Source organism: Rhinopithecus roxellana, chromosome 9, assembly GCF_007565055.1.
Source record: "Rhinopithecus roxellana isolate Shanxi Qingling chromosome 9, ASM756505v1, whole genome shotgun sequence".
In the NCBI taxonomy this organism is placed as follows: Eukaryota; Metazoa; Chordata; class Mammalia; order Primates; family Cercopithecidae; genus Rhinopithecus; species Rhinopithecus roxellana.
The window spans coordinates 38,787,817-38,808,225 of NC_044557.1; the positions used below are offsets into that span (position 1 = coordinate 38,787,817).

The following is a 20,409-nucleotide window of genomic DNA, read 5'->3' on the forward strand; positions in this document are numbered from 1 at the left end:
TGGCAAAATGCTTATGAGAAAACCTTCTATACGTCTTATGAAAATTTGTTCTGGCAAAAATATTTTTAAAATGTTACCATTGTGAAATTTTTAAGAATTTTTTTTTTATTGAGGTAGGCCAAGTAATTTGTAAAAATGACAAAATTAGGCTTCATGATAAACCTAAACCTTTTCAAATAATTATTTCATTTAATTAAACATTAAATATGAATTGTGTGCCCATTAAATGTCAGATGTTATAGCTAAAACAGACTTGGTCTCTGCCCTCTTGAATTTGATAGGTGAGCTGTTCGGATAAACATTAAACAATCACACAGAAATGGAAGGCTAAAACCTGATAATTGAGATGAAAGAAATACCCAGGGCATATGAGACACAAAATAAAATTTAAGTCATTAATTAATTGTAAAAAGACTTATAAGTTTCTTCATTTGGTTAATGGCAATACAGTGGAAATGGAGAGTGGGCCAAAGACTGAGAAAATGGAGACTGAGCTCAGTTTCTTCAAGAACTTTTTAAAACATTGACCTGTCACAGATTTTGGCCTTGGATATGAAATCTGGGAAGTCCAGATGATGAGGCTCCTGTAAGGCAAACGCCACCTATAAAATGCCCACGAACGATATGGTTAAATTTTGCCTTCTCGGTTTGTAGTCGGAGTGGTTTTATAGCATCCATGACTTTAAGTGAAGAAAAAATGTCTTCATGTATGAATATTTCCCTAGAAGGCTCTCTCTCATCTGTTACTGAGTAATTAGATCATGACTCCCTTTAGTTGTCTTTTTTCTACCTATGAAAGGACTGCAATAGTTAAAAGTTGCCTCTTGAAAGAAATACCTTCCTCTTGGTTTTGTAGCTTAGCTGTCAAGATAGATTTGGGTTACATTAGCCATTCATATTAAAATATGTTCGTTGAAAAACACTTTAGAAAACTTATTTTCTACTTTTAAAGATATCTAAAACCAAATTTCAGTTCCTTAAGAATGAGACTATATTTGTCCATCCACTTTTGGGATAGGGCAAGATGTATAGTTTTGGAAATGAGGAATTATAGAAAAAATAAAACGGTTCTCTCTCCATTCAAAATGCTTATTTATTAAGGAGAAAGATGGAACTTTTCTCATCTACATCAAAGGGGCAAGAGAATTTAGAACTTAAAATAGCACATATATGATAAATAGTTATTTTGTAGTAGTTAAGTAGAGATATAGTGTCATTAAATTTGCGAGGCTTTCCTTTAGGTCTAAACTGCATTATGATATTAATTTTGTTAGGGTGGGGTGGGGTTGAGGAAGGAATCTTATTTTTTTTAGAATAACCTTTTTATTATGGAAAATTTTAAACCAATACAAAGGTAGAGAGAATGGACAAATGAACCCCCATGTACCCATCACTCAGCTTCAATAATGATCAACATAGGCATAGTCCTGTTTTAGTTATGGTCCTTCCTGCTATGCCCTACAATGTCCTCATTTAATTATTTTAAAGCAAATCTAAGACACCATATTATTCATAAATACTTTGGAAATTCATATTTTAAAAATTAAGTGAGAATATACATTACTTCTGCATAATTTTAAGTTTGGAAACACTGCATTTAAACACATTCAAACCGAATATAAAAAGAGCAGACTTATGATTTGATGCTCTGAACTGAAATTGCCCTTAGATATCTTTCCAGCAACTACTTATTTCTATGAATGAGAAAATCAAGACCCAGGAAGATGAATGTTATGCAAGTCTTAGCTCCAGTCACTTGTCTCTGTGCATGGACACTTGAACAGTGCAGTGCAGCCATCCTGCCAGTCCATCATCTGTTTGTGGTGGCATGCTCCACAGTGTTGCCAGGCAAATCCTAATCTGGGCCAAGGTCTCAGCCATGGCATTTTCTTTCTTAAATATGTTTAGGTGCCAATACTTTAAAAACAAACCTGGGCAGAAAAAAAATCTATTAGTTGAAGTCTTCCTTAAAAACAGTAGTCAGTAAATTTATTCTGAAAAATCTTGGGTAGTCATCTTTGACTAAAAATAATTGCATTCTGAAAAAAATTAGAATACATAAAGCATACAGGAAAATCTTAAAATTATATCATCTTGCTACTTCCCCGAAGATCACTTAAAAATGTATTTATACTTGTGTATATATGTATGTATACACACTTGTAGATTATATTAAATATATCATTTTGTAACTTTCTCAGTTAATAGAAGGTATTAATCATTTAAGGACTTTTCATAATAAGTATTTTTAATAAAATTTAATAGCTATAAATAATCCATTGTGTTGATGTAGCATAACATATTTACCTATTTTCTTATAATTTGTAATGGATGCTCATCTATATATTATTTCATTAGAATAATTCCCATAAATGGAATTACAAAGTAGTTATATTAATTATATTAATGGTTATTCTCATCGTAATTTTTATGTCCCTTTTAATATAAAAAATAGCACGTGGCATCCAGAGTGAAATATAGTTTTTTTTTTTTTAATGCTCGTGGTGTTGTAAATTATATTGTAAAGGTAGTGTGAGTTTTCATTCATCATAGATTGAGGATTTGAAGAGACCTCTGACACATCATAAGCAACATAGAGATTCATAGGAAGAGTGCAGAAATAAACCATTCCATTTCAAATCATCCTAATCACTTGAAAGTACCTCCTTATGTTGAGCAGAAAAGCTACCCATAAATTCTTTTAGTTTATAAAAAAATCAATATTTTCTTCTATAAAACAACCATTGTTGTTTTTTCTTAGTATATTCTCATTTCCTCTTAGTATATTCATCTTATATGTATATAAATATACCAAAAAGTGGATTCTCAGTATTTCTTTTTAGTGTATTCTCATCTGTGTCAAATGTATTGCTTTAATAGTTTCTTTTTATGTATGGTTTTAGACTCTTCACCTTTATGAATATTTCTCTTAAAGTGTGAATCTCCAAGTAGGAACCTGTCTTCTCATATAATCTGAACAGTTTAGAATAATGGTATTCCTTTTATGGGATCTTATACATCAGTTGATACAGTCTCAGCTTGGAATACATGTTTTGGGCATTTTAATTGCATTTCTGGTTTATAGTAACATCATTAGGATATTTTATTCATAATATCCTTTCAGTGTAAAACATATAACTGATCTTTCAACCAAGCCACAGACCTTTGCCTTGTTACTGGTTAGTTTTTATCTTCCTGGTATTAATCCAATGTGCAAGCATGTTAGGATGCCTTTGATTATTTGATTCTGTTTTCTATGTTAGTTATCTGCACCAGCTTTGTGCATCCTGTGCTTTGTATCCCTTCATTGAGAAACTGAAATTTATGAATATAACAAGACTATGTTAATTTTGTAGAAATAGATTTCATCCATTGCAAGATAACTATAGGGGAATGCTTTCACTGTCTTATTTTTTTTCAGATTTATATGTTTTGAAATTAGGGTTTAAATATCTGATATTACACTATCAGATATTAGGAAGCATTTGTTTTCAGTTGTTTTCAATGACATGTTAGAATAAATCAGCTTTCTCAAATATTATCTTGGAATAGCATACAGAGGCTATACAAGCTGTCCCTTTATGGCCACACTCTGAAGGTAATTCATGCTTATGCTGACCTCAACTTTAATCAACCCATGAACTATTAGAATCAGCTAATTTGTTATTTATTTCTATGAGTAATTTATTTTTTCCGCTAGAGCTTCAGTGGACTAACAGCAGCACAAAGTAGATTAACATTTTTTTTTTTTTTTTTTTTTGGTTTGAGTCAACCTGATTGGTGTTTAATTAAATTGTTCAGTCACCCTCACAGAGGATGTTTTTGAGTCATATGAATACATCTTAGGTACCATAGATTTTATTCAGGGTGACCATGAAGAAGTCTATTGACTAATCCAGGGTCCTCATTAAATATTTTCCTAGCTTAGAGTATTTTAAACTTCTGGTCAACAAAAGCAACTGCTTTTATGGTTCTCAGTTCTCAGCAGAAATTTATAGTCTGAGACTAATGGACGTTGGTTCATTTCCAAAAGATCGTGGTATTACATGGTATTCATATTTAATTGATAACAGTACAAACTTTAATACATCATTCTGTATTATAGATTATATCATATTTAGCCATCAATTTTTATAATATGAGTGTACCTTGACAATGTGTTATTTTTGTGCAAGTGATGCAAGAACATGTTAACGTAGGAATAAGGGACCTTAGAAAACATCAACTCATTTGCAGATTAAATCAAACAAACAAGCTAAACACATACACACATAGATTTGTGTTCATTCATGCACAGACATGGAAAAAAATTCAGACTAAATAACCATTGTCTCTTGATTTCATTTCAGAGTTTGTTTCTTTGTATGTTTGTTCACTGTCCTGTGTCTATTGTTTGTTCACTGGCCTTCCTACCTCAGTCTGTCCCTGCTATAGTTCACCCTGTTTCGGACCTATCTTTCTAATACGTAGCTCATACCACCACCGTACTTTAAAATTGTGACTGGTTCTCTCTTACTTGCAAAAGGATGTGCCAACTCCCTTCCAGCTTGACCAGTGCCTTCCATGATCCTCACGTTTCTGTCTCTCCTCTTCACATATAGTATCTTATGCTCAACTGAACATTGGCACCTGCAGTTCTTCCAGCATGCCTGCTGCTTCAAGCCACGTACATGCTGGGAATGCTGTTCCCTCTGTTTAGAATGCTCTTCCTGTCTTTCTGCAAAATTCTGAGCCATCTTCCTACATCCAGCACTGAGGTTTCCTCTGTGCAGCCTTTTCTGCCCACTCCTTAATTACTCACTTCCTGCCCTCTGCTACACCAGAACTTTTCAGTAGTTTTTTTTTGTTTGTTTGTTTTCCATGAAGGTATTTGAGTATTTGAAATCCAGATATTTATATGTCTGTTTTCACCACTGGATAGCATGTATCTCCAGGGCGTGACTCTCATTATTTATCTTTCAAACTTTTCATCAGTTCTGTTATTATGAGAGCAGTGAGCCTAACACAATGCCCAGCAATTAATAGGAACTAAAGTCTTCTCGAATTGAGTAAAAGTGATTCTTTTAGATGACTAAGATATCCACAAGATAGTAAGTGAGTGAATGATCGACATCCTATAATGTTCGCCATTGACCTAGGATCACCAGTTTCTCTCTGGAACTCATGGATGTGCTGTGGAGTCTTTGTCAGTAGAGATCTGGTAATGCAGTTGCCTGAGCCTGAGGAAATTCCAAGTGTATTTGACTAGAAATGTCAGGCACAGTGGCCAAATGTTCACATGTAACATTGAGTTTTAAAAATTAGATCATGTCATAAAATTTTGTTGGACCAATTTTTGTGATCATTTCCAGGTCAGCTACTTCTGATGTAAATGACGTGGAATTCACACTTGCTCTGCCTGAGTTTGAAGTTTGGTTCCTTGTTACTTCCTGTGTAACTCTGGGCAAGTCACTTCACTTCTGAGCCCCAGTTTGTCCATCTGCTTAATAGGGGACAGCACTTCATAGGAGTAGTATGAGGGTTGAGTGAGAGTGACTTGATGATGAATGTTAAGTGCTTAGGATAGTGTGCAGCGCAGAAGAAAACCTCATATGCTAGCAGCACTGCTGCATCCTGGTGAATTATGTTTAGGTGAATACAGGATGCTTATTAAGCTTGTTTAAGTGCAGGTGCTTTGCAGTTAAACATCCCATAGTTTACTTACTATGTGACTCGGCCATATTATTTAATTTCCCTGCTTCTTTTCCTCTTCTTAAAATGGGCATCATAATTTGACTCACCTTAAGAGTTTGGAATGAGGATTGAATGAGAAATGCATATGAAAGGTGCAACACAGAACCCTGCATATATTAGGAGCTTAAAAACAATTAAATTGTTCAGTCACTCCCACAGACAGAGATTACCCAGAGCTGTTATACTGACAGAGATTACCCAGCACATTCTAGAGAAAACTTTAAAAAATGAATGTCAGTTCTTTCATAGCATTTGTTTTTATTTGTATATTTTTGCATGGTTTTTGTTTTAAAATTAGTTCATTATAGCTTAGCAGGAATAATTTCATATTTGCTGGGCTTGTCATCATTGTCGGTAAGATCCTAAGTGCTGCCTAGGGCTACCTATAGTTTCAAGCTACAGAATTAAAGGAAGGAGATCAGCTCTGGCTACCTTTTAACCATTTGACATGGAGAACTTTTACCTCATCATCTTGGGTGTATAAGATTTCAAAGTGGAAATATCAGTTAAGAATTAAAGTGCAGTTGTTGGGGTACTTTCAGACAACCAGTGCAGAGTAGCATGGGAGATGCCCTCAGCACTGCCTGGCCCAGTATCTCCTCAGATGAGACCACAGGTGAAAGGGAGTGTGAAGAAGACAGCCATTCTAGCTTGGGACGTCATGGCATTCTTTACAAACAGGCATGGCTGTGTTTGGGCACTGCTGGTTGCTAGAGGATGCATTGCGAAACACAAGTGCTGTGCAGCCCTGCTCTCGTGGACAACTGCTCTGAGCACCTCAGGAACCATTTGTGTGTGTGAAAATTCTCTCTTTGGTTCCAAATCCTTTCCATTGCCCACTCCAGTAAGGTATTTTTTTATTTTTTTCGGAAATATTTCAGAAAATTTTTCTCTGCCCTCAATTTGCCACTTATCGTGTGTGAAAACAAGTTTTAATTCCCCCTTTTTGTTACTTTATATGGTGGTAGTTCTATATAAAATATGTAAGTCAAGCAGGCAGCTTTATGAAAAATCTGTGGACATAGGACAGAAACTCTAGTTTGCCCTCCTGGATAAGTAAAAGATTGCCAGGTAGGTCAGATGTTTATTGTTGGAATCCAGTTTACTTGGGTGGTTGAGTGTCAGTTGACCAGAACTTTGCTGTGAGAAGACAAGCACAAATCCGCTCCCTGGAGTCCTCACAGTGCAGTGCCTCTTGCTTGCCTCACCCTACCCTGCCCAGTTTTCATGTCCTTTGGCTCCAATGTGACAAAGGATTCTGTCAGCCTGATGTTGTATCTGATCTGCCACTAATGCTTTATTCCCCCATAGAAGAAATCAGACATTTCCAAAGTGGTAAGACTCTTCTGTCAGAAGATGAATGGAAGGTGTTAGTGCTGACGGGAAATACAGGAACTCGAGCCAATGTCACTCTCTGGGTGTATGGAGATAAAGGAGTCACTGGGCCAATAAGTCTTCGCAAGGACAGCTCAGAGCAGCTCTTCCTTCCAGGACAGGAGGATGAGTTTCAGGTAAACAACACTGTGATATTTTCCTGTGAACATTTCAAAGGCATTTCTGTAATGTAGAAGTGTGTGTGTGTGTGTGTGTGTGTGTGTGTGTGTGTGTGTGTCTCCTATTAAAATGAATCTCTGGTCTTTTAGAATGCCTGTAAGTTAATAATGCTTATTGTAACAATCAAAGGAAATATTTTTGCTCACATATCTTATTCGAGCAAGGAAAGTTGTAGAAAAAACTGCTTTCTTTAAAGACAGTTTATTTTAGTATATTTTCAAACTATGGATTTGGAACTGGCCCTATGAACTACCAACTTCAACTCAATTTATAACCAACTGATATGCTGTGTAGAGATTCTTCTGGTAATGAAAACTCTTCTTTTATATACTTGCATATACTTATAGATGTTGCTCAGCTGAGCTATACAGGTGTGAAATTATTTTCTTTTTATAAAATTTGTTTCATCTTTTTAATTAAAAAGGTCTTAAAAGTGAAATAATTTCCTTGGCATCTTCACAGGCCATGTTTTGAAGCTCTGCCCATGCCCATTCTAATTTCTCTCTCTTTTACTTCTTAGAGTCAGAGAACACTGGGCTGCTTAAGTTTGCATGTGGCTGGTTGCCTCTCCTAGTTCCTCAGAGCTTTGGCCAAGTTTCAATTAGGACAATTACATTCCACTTCACTAATCCACCCTTCCACTCCCACTGCCTGTGAAAGCTCTTTGGTGCACTGTTAAACAGCAGTCATTTTCTCTGGAGGGTATTCCTTTTGCATCCTAAGGCTGACTAGAGAATAGAGAATGATTGAGGACAACTTGTGTTGCCAGGAACCCAAGGTTATTTGGGGCTACAGTACCTGGCAATCACTAATACCCAAATGGTTTCTAGATTTTCAGACCTAAGCCTGTCGTTCTACTTTTGTGATCATTAAAGTTAATTTTCACTGAAGAAAAGCAGTTGACTGCAGTTGTGGAAGAGCACTTTGGCTCCTTGCACAGGCAGCCATACCTTATACAAATACATATTTCAAAAGATTGTTTGAAGATAATTGTTTAGAATTCAGAATGTGTGTGTATGGTTAGATCCCTAAGTCACCCCACAAAAGTCTAATTTTCCCATAATATACCTGTGGTATATGTATTTATATGCTGATAAATCCTATCAATGTTTTTCTGAAAAATTTACTTATGGTCAAATCTTGGAATGAATGGTATAGATTCTCAGTCTTGATGCACATTGGAATTACCCAGGGAGCTTTAAAAACTACTGATGCCTGATTCCACCTCCAGAAATTCTAGTTTAATTTGCCTGAGGTGCAGTCTGGGTATTGAGGTTTTCAGATGTTCCCCAACTGATTCTAAAGTGCAACCAAGGTTGAGAATGCTGGATATAGCACTAGACTGCAAATCAGGTAAGCTAGATTAGAGTCCTTGCTTCCCACATGTTAGTTATGTGACCTTGAATATGCCACTTAATTTCTCCAGGCTAGCATTATCTTTACGTATAGAATACAAGCAATAATATCTTTTCTTTCTAAATTTTAAGGTAGTGTGAGGACAAAAAGAGAAAATGTATATAAATTAAAAAAGGAATCCTATTGACATATAGTAAAACTCATAAACTGGTTAAGAACAGAAGCCTTGGAGTCAGAGACCAGGTTCAAATCACCCTTTCACTAGTTTTGTGACCTTAAATAGACTGATTATCCTTTCTAATCCTCAGTTTCCTACTTAGTACAAGGTAGGTAATAATACTCACTTAAAAACCTTGCTGTGAAATTTAAAGAATGCCTGGGAAGGTGTGTGTCGTGCGCTGCACCCGGTAAATGGGAAGTGCTCTATAGGGGACAGATTGCAGGCACTAAGGACCCTTGCTCTGCTGGTAAATGGTTCAGGATATGTTTTCTACCAGCCTCTGTCATTTACTGTGAAGAGTGAATAGCTCTAAATTATTACCTCAGTGGTGGAGAGTGGGGCTACATGTGGAAGTTTCCAGGAGCGTAGAGTCTTGTGGACTCCAGGCCAGCAGGATGGGCATTGCCTGAGAGCTTGTGAGACACACAGAATTTTGGTTCCCATCCCAGACCTACTGGATCAGAATCTGTGTTTTAACCGGATCCCCATGTAATTTGTGTGTGCACTAAAGTTTGAGAAGCACTGGCCTGGGGGTTAATGGGCTCTGGGACTGGGGCCTTATGATAGTTTGAGAATCCTAAATTAGGATGAATTGACACATTTCTACTCTCTCTCCTCTGTGAGTATTGATTCTCTTGTTCCTTTTAATTGGCATCATTTGCCAGTTCTAAGTTTGTCTTTCATTCTCTTTTCCTTCTTTCCAGTCCTGAAGTGAGCATATAGCCATTTTTGAGGACAATGTGGGATATTTTATTAAACCTGGGTTCAAATTTTACTTTTGGAACGTTCTGTGTATCCAGCTGTATATCCTTAGACAAATGACTTAACCTCTTTTAGTTTATTCATCTTTTAAAGTAGGTGCTTAAAAGAGCCTTACCCTTCACCCTTCACAGGGTGACTGTGTGGATTGTAAGGGACAAGAATATCAAGTCTTTCCCGCCTGGCTGGCACAGAGCTGAGTAGCAGTTAGTTCTGCTCTTCTGCAGTAACAGGCAGATAGGTATCAAGTCACATATGCTTGGTAACCAGACTGTTCAGATATCCCTTTATTGTTTTCACTTAAATTGTGGAGAAAGGAAGTTTACACTTAAGTGCTAATAGATTCTTGGGACAATGAAAGGATATTTAAAGTGTGATTTACCTTTTAGAGACAAAGTAGCCTCAAACTGGAGGGTAACTTCCTGCTTTCTCTGGGAGGAAGAGCTAGCCTCTGAGTTCTGCCACTGAAACCAGCTCTGGGAATAAGGAAGTGGGGGAAATTGGCTGTTGGGGATTAACATCCCTATTTTCCTTCTTCCCAGTTGACACCAGCATAATTTCTCTTGACTTGGTATTGAAACAGGCCCAGTTCTGTTCTAGCTGCTGCAGTCTGTAGGGGAAAGTGGTGGTGGGCACTTAAAAAAAAAGAATTGTAAGCATGGGAACTGGGTATGAAAGAGGAGTTCTGATAGTTTCTAGGTGATTTGACTGTCCCAGCTCTTTCAGGGTCTAGTCCATAGGTAGGCAATGTCTAGTCAGACATAATATGCAAGTGCCTACCTATTTATATCTCTAGTCTGCAGAGATAGATTGGTACCTATAGTAGAAATAATGATAGTGGCTATTAGGTAAGCCATTAAGTAATAAGGTGGTATATTACATTTAAAAAAAATTCTCACAGTTCAGTGACCTGGACATATTTTATTATACTAAAAATATCTGCTTATAAGTCTGTCTCCCTTGCTAGGCTGTGTATTTCTCCAAGTTAGAGACAGTGCCGTCATTTTCATCTTTGCATACCTGTGGACTCGCATATTGTTTATTGTTTCAGTATACATTTATTTAGTTGAACTGAAAATTTTATGCCATAAGCATTATGTGACCATTCTTACAGATAAATAAATTGAAGATAAGAGAAGTAAAAAAACATATTTTACTCAGTTTACAACAGTCAGGCTCCCAGTTGAGCTCCAAGTGATTCCAAAGCCAGTTCTCCACAGTGCTACCTGGATTAACAAATACTCTTGGTCCTCATCAAAAACTAAAGCAGCACCCATATTCTGTGGGCAGGTTTGCTTCTCTTCCTTGAACGTAGAACATCTATATCTTAACCTAGGTATCATCAAAGACGATAGGATTTTCAGAGTACAAGGAAGTTCTAGACTCACACTTTCCTTAAGCTTGTAGAAATCACCATATTTAGCTTTTCTTTGGTGAAAATTGTTTTTTTTTTTTTATTTCTTAAAATACAAGCCCATCTTTCTGTCATTGGAACTCAGAAAGTGTTGGCTTCCAGTGAGAAATGTGTGGTAGTCGGAGAACTGAGCATATGTGTGTTCTTCATCCTGTTCTCTCATTTGACTCCTTCCGCATATTTTTAGTCAAGTCTCATGATATTTCTGTCTCATACTCTGTGTCTGTGAAGTTCACTGATTGTTTCTTGAGGGCACTTCTTTTCTAGACTCTGAAAGAGTTCCTGAGAGCTTTTTAACTATTAGGAACAAAAAATGCATTTAGTGTAAAGAGAAAGAATTTTTTAATGTGCTTAATTTAAAACATTCTGATAATTTTTTTCTTCTTTGCATTTCATTTAGGTTGAAATAAGAAGCATTGGAAACATATATAAGATAAGGATAGGACATGATGGAACCAGTGAGCAACCCGAGTGGAAATTGCAGAGGGTAATCATGTCACTTATTTTTTTCTTCATAGTTATTCTCTGATGAAAAGAAGCAAGCAGGCTATGTAAAGCAGTGAAAATGGTATTTTCCTAATTACAGATGCCCCTTGACTTACAGTGGAGTTATGTCTCTCTAAACTCATGGTAAATAAAAAATATCCTAAGTCAAAAACGAATTTAATGCCAGTGACAAAGCAGATGGTTCCCTACTTACTATAGTTTGACTTAAGAGTTTTTGACTTTGTGATGGCATGAAAGCTCAGTAGAAACTGTAACCCATCATAGAGGTCATACAGAGCTCTCTGACTTATGATGGATTACTTCCCAGTAAACCCATCATAACCTCAAGAAATTGTAAGTTGAACTATGGTAAGTTGAGGGCCATCTGTATTGTAAATAATGTGAACAAAATTTTTGTGGACATAACACTGTAAACAAATATGGTTCATCCTTGCGAAAGGTTTTTTTTTTTAAAATAGCATATTTATGGTTATATTTGCAAAGGTAATATCTGTTCATAGAAGAAATCTGAAGAATATGGTGAAGTGTAAGAATAAAAATGAGTTCTTATTCATTGATCATTAGATGACCCCTCTGGTGGTGCATTTTTTTTTTCAAATCTTTTTTCTATGAATCTCTTTCATGGTTCCTTGCAGTCTCATGTGCTTTCTCTCTCTCAATATAGATATAAATACATACACACACACATATATCACATATATATGTGTAAATATCAATGTAAAATACAGCCATGTGCCACATAGTGATATTTTGATTAGCAGTGGACTGCATATACAATGGTGGTCCCATAAGATTATAAGGGAGCTGAAAAATTCTTACTGCCTGATGTCATAGCTGTTATAATGTCCTAGTGTAATGCATTACTCATGTATTTGTAGTGATGCAGGTGTAAACAAACCTGCTGTGCTGCCAGTTGTATAAAAGTATAGCATATTCAATTATGTACAGTACATAATACTTGCTAATATAAGCAACTGTTACTGGGATGTGTTTTATTTATATATATATATAGAAAATATATTTTCTATATATACATATAATACCATATACTTTTAATCACTTAGAGTGTACTCATTCTACTTATTAACAAAAAGTTAACTGTAAAACAGCCTCAGGCAGGCTTTCAGGAAGTATTCCAGAAGGTATTGTTATCATAGGAGATGACGGCTTCATGCATGTTGTTCCCCTGAATATCTTCCAATGGGACAAGATGTGGGGGTGTAAGGCAATGATATGGGTGAACCTGACACTGGGCAGGCCTAGGCGAATGTGTATGTTTATGTCTTTATTTTTTTTTTCTTTTTTTTTTTTTTATTATACTTTAAGTTCTAGGGTACATGTGCATAACGTGCAGGTTTGTTACATATTTATACTTATGCCATGTTGGTGTGCTGCACCCATCAACTCGTCAGCACCCATCAATTCATCATTTATATCATGTATAACTCCCCAATGCAATCCCTCCCTCCTCCCCCCTCCCCATGATAGGCCGCAGTGTGTGATGTTCCCCTTCCCGAGTCCAAGTGATCTCATTGTTCAGTTCCCACCTATGAGTGAGAACATGCGGTGTTTGGTTTTCTGTTCTTGTGATAGTTTGCTAAGAATGATGGTTTCCAGCTGCATCCATGTCCCTACAAAGGACGCAAACTCATCCTTTTTTATGGCTGCATAGTATTCCATGGTGTATATGTGCCACATTTTCTTAATCCAGTCTGTCACAGATGGACATTTGGGTTGATTCCAAGTCTTTGCTATTGTGAATAGTGCCGCAATAAACATACGTGTGCATGTGTCTTTATAGTAGAATAATTTATAATCCTTTGGGTATATACCCAGTAGTGGGATGGCTGGGTCATATGGTACATCTAGTTCTAGATCCTTGAGGAATTGCCATACTGTTTTCCATAATGGTTGAACTAGTTTACAATCCCACCAACAGTGTAAAAGTGTTCCTATTTCTCCACATCCTCTCCAACACCTGTTGTTTCCTGACTTCTTAATGATTGCCATTCTAACGGTGTGAGATGGTATCTCATTGTGGTTTTGATTTGCATTTCTCTGATGGCGAGTGATGATGAGCATTTTTTCACGTGTCTGTTGGCTGTATGAATATCTTCTTTCGAGAAATGTCTGTTCATATCCTTTCCCCACTTTTTGATGGGCTTGTTTGTTTTTTTCTTGTATATTTGTTTCAGTTCTTTGTAGATTCTGGATGTTAGCCCTTTGTCAGATGAGTAGATTGCAAAAATTTTCTCCCATTCTGTAGGTTGCCTGTTCACTCTGATGGTAGTTTCTTTTGCTGTGCAAAAGCTCTTTAGTTTAATTAGATCCCATTTGTCAATTTTTGCTTTTGCTGCCATGTGTCTTTATTTTTAATAAGAAAGCTTACAAAGTAAAAAAGAAAATTTAAGTAGAGAGCCAGGCGCAGTGGCTCATGCCTATAATCCTAGCACTTTGGGAGGCCAAGGTGGGTGGATCACGAGGTCAGGAGTTTGAGACCAGCCTAACCAACATGGTGAAATCCTGTCTCTACTAAAAACACAAAAATTAGCTGGGCGTGGTGGTATGCGCCTATAATCCCAGCTACTCGGAAGGCTGAGGCAGGAGAATCGCTTGAACCTAGTGAGCCGAGATCTCACCACTGCGTTCCAGCCCGGGCAACAAGGCGAGACTCTATCTTAAAAAAAATAAAATAAGTAGAAAAAAAGCTTATGGGCTGGGTGTGGTGGCTCACGCCTATAATCTCAGCAGTTCGGGAGGCGGAGGCGGAACGGAACACCTGAGGTCAGGAGTTCGAGACCAGCCTGGCCAACATGGTGAAACCCCATCTCTACTAAAAATACAAAAATTACCCGCGTGTGGTGGCAGGCACCTGTAATCCCAGCTACTCGGGGGACTGAGGCAGGAGAATTGCTTGAACCTGGGAGGCGGAGGTTGCGGTGAGCTGAGATCACACCATTACACTCCAGCCTGGGGGACAAGAGTGAGACTTTGTCTCAAAAAAAAAAAACTTATGGAATAAGGATATAAAGAAAGAAAATATTTTTGTGTGACTGTAGAGTGTGTTTGTGTTTTAAGCCAAGTATTATTACAAAAGAGTCTAAGGGATTTTTAAAAATTAAAATTTTAATTTATGGAAGAAAAAATTTTTTTAATGAATTTAGTGTAGCATAAGTATACAATGTTAATGAAGTGTACAGTAGTGTACAGTAATGTCCTAGGCCTGGACATTCACTCGCCACTTACTCACTGACTCACCCAGAGCAACTTCCATCCTGCAAACTCCTTTCATGGCAAATGCCCTATACAGGTGTACCATTTTTAATCTTTTATGTTCTATTTTTACTTTACCTTTTCTATGTTTAATAAGTTTAAATTTGTAAATACTTATCATTGTGTTACAATTTCCTATAGTACAGTAACATGCTATACAGGTGTGTAGCCTGTGAGCAATAAGCTATACCATATAGCCTAGGTGTGTAGTAGGCTATTCCATCTGGGTTTGTAGAAGTGCACTCTGTGATGTTGACACAATAATGAAATTGCCTGACAATGCATTTCTTGGAAAGTATCCCCATTGTTAACACATTAATATATATAAAAACATATGTATAAATACCTTAAATATGTACATATAAATACATGTATATATATGTTTATATGTGCTTTGCCCTTTTAGTGAAATTGAATCATGCTATGTATGCACTTTGGGATCCTGTTTTTTTATTTTTTATTTTTATTTAATCATGGCAGTAATAACAATAATAATACTGAGTATTTGTTGAGTGCTTAACATATGCCACCTACCTTACAAATACCATTGTATTTCTGCGTGATAGCAACTCTTTGTTTTAGGTACCATTAATATTCTATTTTACATTTTACATGAGGAGACTGAGGCTTGATAAAGTTATTTGCCTGAGGTTCCTCAGTAAGTGGTCTTATTGTATGTTGGACTCCAGAGACTGAGATCTTAAGCACTATCATTGGACCTTAAGTTTATTTTCAAAAATAGATGGTAATTAAAATCTTAAAAGCCTTGAGATTTCTGTACGGAAGCACTAGATTATAGTGGAGTCAGATGAAATGGTTTGAATCGTAGAACATCTTTGCTTTCTGGCTTTAAATGCAGTATCTGTCACTGGTTCCTTTACAGTACATGATATGTTATTCCAAAATGCTTGAGGGTTTAAAATTTGGAATACCACTGATAGAGTCTAGCAAAATATTTCTTTCTTTTTAAGCAGTTTCTTAATTTTATCTGTGATTTTTATTATTGTATCTTTGGTTGTATAATGAAAGTAATTGAGAAAAATGTTAATTTAGCTGAAATATTTATTGTAGCATTTCTTAGCATATGCCTATATAGTGAAATGTTTTCTAGTCATACAGGAACAGGTAAATATGTTCCAGTCAGTAAGTCAAGAAATTCCTACTTAGCACCTAATATATGCCCTGCATTATGCTAGACGATATGGAGGATTTGAGGTAACCATTTGGTGACTTTAAAGTTTTCTATTTAGAAGCATTGAAAGAATTTGAAGAAGAGAAAAGCAATGACCTTTTAACAAGATACAAAAACCATGGAACCTACAAAGTGTAGTAAAATCACAAGCTCTGTGCCTGTGAATTACTGGGAAAGGCGAGTCAGAACATTTTAAAAGAAACTTACCCTTGAGTTAAGTGGGCCTGAAGTCAATAGCATGGCTTGTGCTTTCTCTGGGGCCTGTGAGTGAAAAAGTGGTTGAGAGGTATAGCAACATCACTACGTAGTGATTCTTCAACTGGAGGAAGAAAAACATCCCCAGCAGAAGCCATCCAAGGAAGGAGCGCTCAGTCCTGGGAACCAAGGGAGGGGTCATCCATTCCTCTGGTCAGTGGTAAAGGCTTCTGTGAAGAGTAAAGTGGGTAGAACATTAATTAATTGATTGAATTGAGCAGCTCGAACTGTCATTACCAAAGCAGTGTAAGAGAAGGGGCTTTTCCTACAGCGTACTTTACTTTTTATTGTGAAGTGATTTCAAATTTATTTAAAAAATTACAAGAATGGAACAAAGAACTCAAATTTCACCCAGATTCCCCATTGTTAAGGTTGCACCCCATCTACTTTGCCATTCCCTGTTAAAATGTATATATGTATGTGTGTTTATGTGTGTGTTTTAATCATTTGACAAATATTTACTGACATGATGTCCACTGATTCTTCGGCTATGTAAATATCTTATTCACCATAAAATTTTTACCCACTAATTTTAGGATCCATTGATGATTCTTGCCTTAGTCAGTTATTACTGTGATGGTTGCCAACTGGTGATTTTTATATTCTATTGTTATTTCTCTACATGTTAATTGGCATTCTACTACAAGGTAGAACTCCTTCCTTCTCTCCATTTCAAAATTTCATTTATTTATTTATACCAGCGTGTACTTGCAGATCCTTATTTTATTTGATGGGCTAATCTTTCTTAACATAATTTACTTTGATGCTGAAACCATCCTTCATTTTTTCCTGTAAGCCCCTGTATTCTTTTCACTTGTCACTGTCCGTTCTACGAGGACTTCTTTACTTTCTGATTTGAAAAGTTGTTTCAGGCTTATCTAGCACTTTCTTTTCCCCTAGCCCTGGAATTACCTATTTCTCAAGGAGCCCTAGTTTAATTTAGTGGAGAATGTCTTTTAGACACCAGTATTTATGTGAGCCATTCAGATAAGTTACTTTCCCCACTAATGCCCACTCGCCTCATCCCTGAGGCCACTTCCCATCATGTGAAAAGCCAGCCATGCTTCTGCTTTCCCAAGATGTTCCCCAATAAATGTTTCCAGTGTGGAAAACACTGAGTTTTGGAAACACTGAGTTTTTCACTCCTCTCTTGGAGGGTCACAATGTAAATAAATATAGTAAAGACTCTGGGATGCCCTGTGGTAAGGAAATCTGTTTAACAGCATTTCCAAAACTAAATTCACCAAGGGGGCCATATTTTTCAGGTAAAATCGATTAACATTCTATGAAAGGAATACTGTGCATTACTGTAGGGGTTTGAGGCATTTGGGGTTTGATTTTGGAAAAAGATATGACTATGGTGCAGAGGCAGTAGCACACATTTTATTAGCACACAACATCACCTAAGATGTTGTGACAAGGTTGCATATGGAGGAAGTTCCCTCCAGCAGTAATCTGTCCAGAAGCCACAGTGCAGGCCTATACTCAAAAGGGGAAGAGGGTAGGGGAGCTCCCTAGGGAGCCTAGGTGATGCCTCTGAGTGCACAGTGGGGACATGTGTCAGAGAGCCCCAAAGGGATGGTTATGAAATATTGCATCCTAAATATGTAAAATAATTTGTTCCCCAATGAGAAGCAAAGTATCTATTTGCAAAGCTGAAATAGTTTCCTTGTGTTTGAAGGATCTTTACATAGACTGGAATTTGTCAGACACAAGCTGTTTGACCTTGTTTAGGTAGAGTCACTTGATAAATACATAGACCTACAAATATTTTATTACCGTCTCTTGCAGTCCTATTCAAGCATATAGAAAAAATTCTGTATAGATGACTACCATCTTCTGTCTGATAATTAAACTCCAGTCATTATTTCTTCTCTCAGTATTTCACAAATACACTGGAAGTTTATTGCTATACAGTACAAAATTTTATTCCTCCACATGCATTTGCTCAGTGGCAAAGTTCAGTAATCTTTATGTCTTTTATATAGTCTTCTTAATCAGTATTTCCCTTTTGTTATATTGCATGGACTATGCTAGTCAAATTAGCTTTATATTTTAGGACAGGTTAGGACCAAGGCAATTTTTAAATACATAGATTTAAGTGTGTCAGGGTGGGAGAGAGCACATCAAGTCTCTCCTTGGACTTTGGTGCTAGAATAACCAATAGCACAGATATATAAAAGTATACATTTGTACTCATTCAGAAAACAATTGTACTCGTATTCAAAGTATGTTATCAAGTATTACTAGAAGAGTTGGTAAGAGTTGGAAGAGTTCTGTTGGTCATTTGAGTATGCCAACATGACTAAGATGCAGTTCTTGTCTTCAAAGAACACATCCCACCATTAACCTAACTATAAACCAGATTGTGCTTAGTTATCCATAAAGTTGTCATTGTAATTGTCCCAGTGAAAATGGCACACGCTGTCTCTACATCTGTCTTCCAAAAGATTTATGGAGAGAACTAAATTGATTTCTCCCTTTTCTCAGATTCTGAGCAGAAAGGTTGGGTAACCTGACCTAGATGTTATATTCTCATTACTGAATTCTAACATGTTAATTCAGACATTGTAAGTACCACCATCTGTCTGTTCCAGTCAACTATTTTTAGGATATGTATTTAACCACTTGGTTGAAAATTTTTAAAGTAATCCAGGAATTTTAAGTTTCTAAGAAACAAGAATGAGTTTTTATGGTAATGTTCTCTTGTGAAACAACTAATATTTGCTGTTGTAAATCAGCAGGGGGAGCTCAGCAAATGAACTTTAGTTTCTATTGAAGGCATTCCTAAAATTATTCCTATTCATTTAGGAAATTAAAACAAATGCTGAATATTTTATGTGATAAAGACACTGCTGTTTCCTTTTCCTTTATTTTTTCCCCAAGCACTTTGTTTATTTGTTTGTTTGCAAGGAAAATGAATGCATGTTTCAGTGAAAAAATGGTTTTGGAAATTCACCCTTTTTCTATTTCTCATCTATCCCAACATAAAGTTTGGCTTTGAAGTTTAATGTTAGTGCACTTTTTCTCAGCCATATCGACTCTTTCATAGTACTCACATTTGGCAATTCTGTATCAGAGCTAAAGCAAAAGTCAAGGCTTTGGGTCTTTTTAGTATTGATAGAATAATACTAGATGATGCCTCAGTCTGAAAGCCAAAAGAAAATACTATTTCCAAAAAGGAAATGATTGGTTTTACGGTGACTAAAGGCTGCCTTTTGTGGACTTGGAAAATCTGAAAGTCTACCATTATTAGGACATATGCCATGAGGGTTCCCCCCATTAATGATCAACCATTTATAGCCAATAGCTATTATTCATCTTGTGATGAACAACGCAAGCACTTATGGAATGCTATTGTTTGGGGGAAGCTGTTGTTTCTAAACAAGTGTTTGTTGAAATTATTCCCAGTGTCCCAAATTAAAATGGGTGAAAATCTAGTTTTTGACATAGCATTTTGAGCAGGGAGCACCTGCCTATTTCATGATACTCTGGTACTTTGGGGCTTTTGATCTAGTGGTGGGTCATGTGATGTCATTCAGACTCTTAAACTTGTATTCCTTGATCATACTTCAGAGACCTTTGAGAAGGTCTGACTTGCTATTTCAGCCATATTAATACACATTAACCAACTGTGCTGTCTAGCATTCAAAATACAGTTGTAGAATATTAATCTAAGTGACCATACTGATTTCAGGTAATGAGTAGCTTGGACTCAAAACGAGATGGCTGTAACTGAACATAGACAGATAGTAATTAATTAACTTTGAATATTGAAGAAAGAAAGATAAGAATACATTTTAGCAAATGCTGTTAAAACTAATAATTGTTTTTAAATCTTAGGTTTTCTATTTTTTTCTCTCTGGAATTGACTTTGACTCTTTCAAATTGAGGTAATAAACTTTAGAGTTGAAGTCAAAAGACTTGAAAGATGTTTAATTTCTAAAAAGTTAAAAAATCACTTTTTCTCTAGGTTTTTCTTGTTGTAAAATAGGGCTCAATGGTACTTGGTATCTCACAAGTTGTGAATATCAGTGAAAAAAATAAATAAAACATAATCAGACCTTTTTGATTCCCTCATTCAACCTGCTCTCCTTCAGTCTTGTTCATCTGAGTAGATGGTGTCACTGTCTACCTAGTTATATA

At 36.3% G+C, this 20,409-nt stretch overlaps 1 protein-coding gene across 1 annotated transcript in view; it reads left to right on the forward strand.

The window, feature by feature from the left end:
- LOC104681666 overlaps positions 1 to 20,409 on the forward strand; it is a 111,243-nt gene that overhangs the window by 60,785 nt on the left and 30,049 nt on the right. Inside the window, exons 12-13 of the mRNA XM_030937492.1 lie at positions 7,045 to 7,244; positions 11,437 to 11,523. Coding sequence (XP_030793352.1) covers positions 7,045 to 7,244; positions 11,437 to 11,523 — 287 coding nt within the window. The remainder of the gene's footprint in view (positions 1 to 7,044; positions 7,245 to 11,436; positions 11,524 to 20,409) is intronic.